The sequence below is a fragment of the Naumovozyma dairenensis genome, chromosome 3, assembly GCF_000227115.2.
Source record: "Naumovozyma dairenensis CBS 421 chromosome 3, complete genome".
Taxonomy (NCBI): domain Eukaryota; kingdom Fungi; phylum Ascomycota; class Saccharomycetes; order Saccharomycetales; family Saccharomycetaceae; genus Naumovozyma; species Naumovozyma dairenensis.
Window position 1 is genome coordinate 384,005 of NC_016481.1, and position 6,000 is coordinate 390,004.

Below are 6,000 nucleotides of genomic sequence, written 5' to 3' on the forward strand. Positions count from 1 at the left end.
TCTGTTGGGAGTATGAGCTTTGTACCGTGCTCACATCAACAATTGAATATGGACAGGGGCCAGGAGAAGCAAAGGGACCAACATATTAGAAAAAGAGGGCAACCCAGAGTTATTGGCCATAAACGTAAACTCTACCATATTTCGTGGGAAAAATAGTAAACCATGTACCTCGAAAGATCATCCATTAATATCTCTGGTTTTAAGTAAGGAATGGTACAACTTGCTCTGTGTAAATATATTTTATTTTGCCCCTCAATTTGAATATCAACCCAATCTCAATCATCATTTTCATTTCTTCGTAATTTATTTAATATCTGTAAACGTATGTGACGTTATTTCTTGTCACCCGTACCAAACGATCAAGGACTTCGAGGAAGTTATATTTTCTGACACAATTTTTCCGGAATTGAATTGACTCAGCGGTTGCAGTGAAAAATTTATCGAAACATCAATGACGAACGGATTTTATATTGAATTTTTATTCATGAAAGCGTCAAACTTTCCTACATGCGTAAAATTTAAGCTCGAAACCTTCTTTCGATGCTATTTTCAATGTTCTTCAGACCTCTTTCCTTATCATTATCGATTTCCTCACGTCTGTCCACTTTTCTCACTAGGTGTCAGCATTTCAATAAATATCATTTACTTCATCGCCGTACAATATTAAGCATAAGACAGCAAGGAAGAACAATGTCAACTAAAAATATCACTGCACAATTACAAAAGCTTGCCATCAAGGAACCAAAGGCCATCGAAGGTTCTCATCCTGATGTTAATGTCGTTGATTTAATGAGAAATTATATTTCCCAGGAGTTAAGCAAAATTTCTGGTGTCGATGAAGCTTTAATTTTCCCAGCTCTAGAATGGACTAACACTTTAGAAAGAGGTGATTTGTTAATCCCAGTTCCGAGATTAAGAGTTAAAGGTGCTAAACCAAACGATTTAGCTGCTGAATGGGCTGAAAAATTCCCATGCGGTGAATTTTTAGATAGAGTGGAAGCCAACAAGGCATTCTTACAGTTCTTCTTCAAACCACAATTTTTATTTAATGTCGTCATTCCAGACGTTTTGAATAGAAAAGATGAATATGGTTCATGTAACTTAGGTGATAACAAGAAAGTTATCATTGAATTCTCTTCTCCAAATATTGCTAAACCATTTCATGCTGGTCATTTAAGATCAACTATTATTGGTGGGTTCCTTGCTAACCTTTATGAAAAACTTGGATGGGATGTTATTAGAATGAATTATTTAGGTGACTGGGGTAAACAATTCGGGTTGTTAGCCATTGGTTTCGAAAGATATGGTAGCGAAGAAGCATTAGCTAAGGATCCTATTCATCATTTATTCGAAGTTTATGTCCGCATCAACAAAGATATCGAAGAAGAAGGTGACTCTTTACCTTTAGAAGAATCTACCAACGGTAAAGCCCGTGAATACTTCAAGAGAATGGAAGATGGTGATGAAGCTGCTCTAAAAATATGGAAAAGGTTCCGTGAGCTATCTATCGAAAAATATATCGATACTTATGCCCGTTTGAATATCCAATATGACGTATACTCGGGTGAGTCTCAAGTCTCTAAGGAATCTATGGAAAAGGCCTTACAAATCTTCAAAGAAAAGGGACTAACACACGAAGACAAGGGTGCTGTTCTAATCGATTTGACTAAATTTCAAAAGAAACTTGGTAAAGTAATTGTTCAAAAGTCAGATGGTACCACTCTATACTTAACCAGAGATGTTGGTGCCGCCATGGACCGTTATGAAAAGTATCATTTTGATAAGATGATCTACGTTATTGCATCCCAACAAGATCTACATGCCGCCCAATTCTTCGAAATTTTGAAACAAATGGGCTTTGAATGGGCTAACAGATTACAACATGTTAATTTCGGTATGGTTCAAGGTATGTCTACTAGAAAAGGTACCGTCGTCTTCTTAGATAACATTTTGGAAGAAACTAAAGAAAAAATGCATGATGTCATGAAAAAGAATGAAGTCAAATATTCTCAAATTGAAAACCCAGAAGAAGTTGCTGACTTAGTCGGTATTTCCGCTGTCATGATTCAAGATATGCAATCGAAACGTATTAATAACTATGAGTTCAAATGGGAAAGAATGCTTTCGTTTGAAGGTGACACTGGTCCTTACTTACAGTATGCACATTCTAGATTGAGATCAGTGGAGAGGAATGCTTCTGAAATCACTCCAGAAAAGTGGTTAAAAGCTGATTTCAGTTTGTTAACTGAACCAGCTGCTTTGTTACTTGTTAGATTACTGGGTCAATATCCGGACGTCTTAAGAAACGCAATCAAAACCAACGAACCTACCACAGTTGTCACATACTTATTCAAGTTAACTCATCAAGTGTCCTCATGTTATGACGTCTTATGGGTTGCTGGTCAAACCGAAGAATTGGCTACTGCTCGTCTTGCTCTTTATGCTGCTGCTAGACAAGTTTTATATAATGGTATGCGTCTGTTAGGTTTAACTCCAGTTGACAGAATGTAAGAAAGGCCAATTTGCAACATGTATTAAATAAAAAAGGCCAAATCTGAACGACGGGTGAGGCATGTACAGTATACCGATGTAATAATTGACAGTAATGCATACTATATATATATAATAAAATAAATGAATGAAACTATTAAATATTTACGCAAAATAGTCAGCTTTTGTTTATTGCATATCTATACAAACTAATTTCTTTAGATCATTTAGGAGACAGTTAATAGGAACTTTCAGAAAAGTGATACAATCTCCACTATATAAAAATTTTATAAGTTCTATTGTCTTTAGTTCATTAAAGCTACATTATATACCCTCCGGTACTAATTTTTACGATTCCCAACGAATCGTAAAATTTTAATTGATTGTGGAAAGATGCGCTGCTGAAAGAAATGATAGACAAAGGAAATCCATCTAGGCCATTGCATATAATCAAGGAGGTACTGGTAGGTTTAGCTTAATCAACTCGACTTTAACGCAAGAACAATAATTATAGTTTGCTTTGTATATCGGGGCATTCAAATTTCAAATTTTTTTTTTTACCTTAAATTTTCTTCATTACTTGAATTTTATTCGAGGAGATATTGCTTCTTACGAGATATAACATATTAAGCCATATATTGGATGCAGATTAGACTGCAGGATCTGACCTTATAGGTAGATTCGTTGCAGAATTGCTCCTCCCCGTCCTAGGACAGGAGAGTAATATACATTATACACTTTACATATGGAATAGAAATTTTCTTATATAGAAAACATATATCGTGTTGTACGAAACCACGTGTCTGTACACTATGTGCCAGATACATTATAATTCCGACAAATTTTCCATATGATCTTCTTAGTTCCAGTTCCTTGATGAGGATCAAGAGTTTATTTCTTTTATGGAAGTATATACTATCAAGCAGCTTATGGGATGCGATCTAAATTTGTCACTCTCTAATAAGACGCACAATTGTTCATTAAAAATGTACATTTCAGTCCCAGTGGCCGAGTGGTTAAGGCGATGCCCTGCTATTTCAAAGAAACAGCAATTAGGCATTGGGTTTTACCTGCGCAGGTTCGAATCCTGTCTGTGACGTTTTTTTATTGTATGAAAAATCAAAATTCAATCAGAGAATACTAATTAATTGGATGGTGTATTCATTCTTTAAACGTTTATTTTTTTGCTATACCTATTCTAAGCCACAAGAACAAGAAGAGCTGGATCAAACATAGTAATAATCAATATCTAATATGGATCCAAGTTTAGTGCTTGAACAAACGATACAAGATGTTTCTAATCTACAGGCGGAGTTCCGTTTCATCTATGAGGAAATCAGTTCAGCTGATTCGAAAGCATTAGAAGAGAAGAAGAAATATATGCAAAAGGATTCTCAAATACATAAGTTCATTAAGCAACATGGATCGACCACAGTTCAACCAGATGAAGATAAACTATACAAAGAGATCAATGAAGGCATGAAGGCTTGTGAGGAATTACAAAACGAAAAGTCTATATTTGCTAATACAGCTTTATTCCTTGTAGCCAGACATTTGTCCAAATTAGAAAAAAATATAGCATTACTGGAGGAAGATGGGGTCTTAGCACCTTTAGAGAATGAAATAGAAAGTGGCGTGGAGTTGTCAAGGGAGAGTTCTGTGGTGAGTACTACTCCAGGTGAGAGGAAAAGAAGAGGTACATCATCTTCTGAAACAGGCCCATCTTTGAAGAAGAAGAAACAAAGTCGTACAGCATCTGTACAGAGAGGACAAAAGGAAACTGAGCTGATCAAAGCCAGTGAGACACCAAAGACGATGATTTCAACAAATGTGGAAATTCCAAAATACAATGATGATTTGTTCGCAAACTCTAATGATAATGAAGATGAAGATAAAACCCTGTATTGTTTTTGTCAAAATGTATCATATGGTGAAATGGTTGCATGTGACGGTCCTAATTGTAAATATGAATGGTTCCATTATGGTTGTGTTAATTTGAAGGAACCTCCGAAGGGAACTTGGTATTGTCCTGATTGTAGACAGGAAATGGCAAAGAACAAGCTGAAGAAAAAGAAAGTTTAGGTTTGTATAGAGCGTTTTGGCGAGAGAGTTCCTTCTGAACGTAAAGAACCGCTTTAATTTTAAATGTTTATACGATATACCTGATACAATGAATTCATTGGTTACAAGAAAGGGAACAAGGAACGAATAATATCTCGACTCTGTCACATAACTCCTAAAAATCTACTTACATTATGGTATTCATGACATAGATGATGCGATAGAAGCCACAATGGAGAGAACATCTGTCATAGTTTCTAAATTGAAGTGTCAATTGGGCTCCTAATAAATATCTAATAGTCCTTTTTAAAAGTGTGCACGTGACAGACATTTCTCGAAGATTTTTTTTATTGATTTTCGAAAAGTTGAAAAAATTGTATGAAAAATTTTCTAAACATGAGATGAGTTCTATACAATATGTTTTATTAGTACCAATTTAAGATAGGTTTGTGATATATAATTCTATAAGCTGGGTTCAAGAGTATAATTTTTTCTGTTATAAGCAAGTTTACTCTTTTAGACTTTCATACACAAAGAATCAACTTACACACGCTACACAATGAGTTTCAGAGGTGGTAACAGAGGTGGCCGCGGAGGCTTCAGAGGAGGCCGTGGTGGTGGCCGTATGGGTGGGAGACCAATACAACAAGGTCCACCAGATTCTGTTTTAGAAATGGGGTCCTTCCTACATGAATGTGAGAATGACATTGTTTGCCGTTCGATAAATACCAAGATTCCATACTTCAATGCCCCAATATACTTAGAAAATAAAACGCAAATTGGTAAGGTTGATGAAATTTTAGGTCCATTAAATGAAGTGTATTTCACAATTAAGTGTTCAGAAGGGGTTCAAGCCAAGAGCTTTAAAGAAGGTGACAAATTCTACATTGGTCCAGATAAACTTTTACCAATCGAAAGATTCTTACCAAAACCAAAGGTTGTAGGCCCACCAAAACCAAAATCTAAGAAGAAGAAGGGAACTGGTGCACCAGCTGGTCGTGGAGGTTCCAGAGGTGGTTTCAGTAGAGGTGGCCGTGGTGGATCTCGTGGTGGCTTCAGTGCCCGCGGTGGTTCAAGAGGTGGATTTGGAGGTCGCGGTGGATCCCGTGGTGGATTTGGTGGCCGTGGAGGCTCAAGAGGTGGATTTGGTGGATCCCGTGGTGGATCTAGAGGTGGGTTCGGTGGTAGAAGATAGCTCTATCACCAGGCGTCTTTAATGGAACCAAACTGCTTCTCTAGAAGTATATGTTTAGTTTGTTTTAATTATGTTTTTGTACATTATCTCTTTTATTTTATATAGCCAACAGAATAAGACATAAAATTAATTTTACAAGCAGGATTAGTATTTGACGTGACATATTAATCAATAGTAGTTTTTTAGATACTAAATTACCCATCTTTGGCTAAGGCTAAGAAAACACGTGAACTTTATCAACGAAGAAAAGTATG

General features: G+C 36.2%; 3 protein-coding genes and 1 non-coding gene across 4 annotated transcripts; all 4 read left to right on the plus strand.

Annotated features, from left to right (window-relative positions):
- Nucleotides 1–540: 540 nt before the first annotated feature.
- MSR1 (arginine--tRNA ligase MSR1) lies at nt 541–2,511 on the plus strand (the record flags this gene model as incomplete). Its single annotated transcript, XM_003669032.1, has 1 exon — nt 541–2,511. The coding sequence occupies one exon, from the start codon at nt 541–543 to the stop codon at nt 2,509–2,511; it is 1,971 nt and encodes a 656-aa protein (XP_003669080.1).
- Nucleotides 2,512–3,488: 977 nt separating this feature from the next.
- On the plus strand, nt 3,489–3,589 carry NDAI0Ctrna5S. Its single transcript is given in 2 exon segments — nt 3,489–3,526; nt 3,544–3,589. It is a non-coding gene; the product is annotated as a tRNA-Ser (tRNA).
- Nucleotides 3,590–3,744: 155 nt separating this feature from the next.
- YNG2 (histone acetyltransferase YNG2) lies at nt 3,745–4,572 on the plus strand (the record flags this gene model as incomplete). The annotated part of the gene is made up of 1 exon (XM_003669033.1): nt 3,745–4,572. One exon carries the CDS (start codon nt 3,745–3,747, stop codon nt 4,570–4,572), a length of 828 nt encoding a protein of 275 aa, XP_003669081.1.
- Nucleotides 4,573–5,110: 538 nt separating this feature from the next.
- GAR1 (H/ACA snoRNP pseudouridylase subunit GAR1) lies at nt 5,111–5,746 on the plus strand (the record flags this gene model as incomplete). The annotated part of the gene is made up of 1 exon (XM_003669034.1): nt 5,111–5,746. One exon carries the CDS (start codon nt 5,111–5,113, stop codon nt 5,744–5,746), a length of 636 nt encoding a protein of 211 aa, XP_003669082.1.
- Nucleotides 5,747–6,000: the final 254 nt, after the last annotated feature.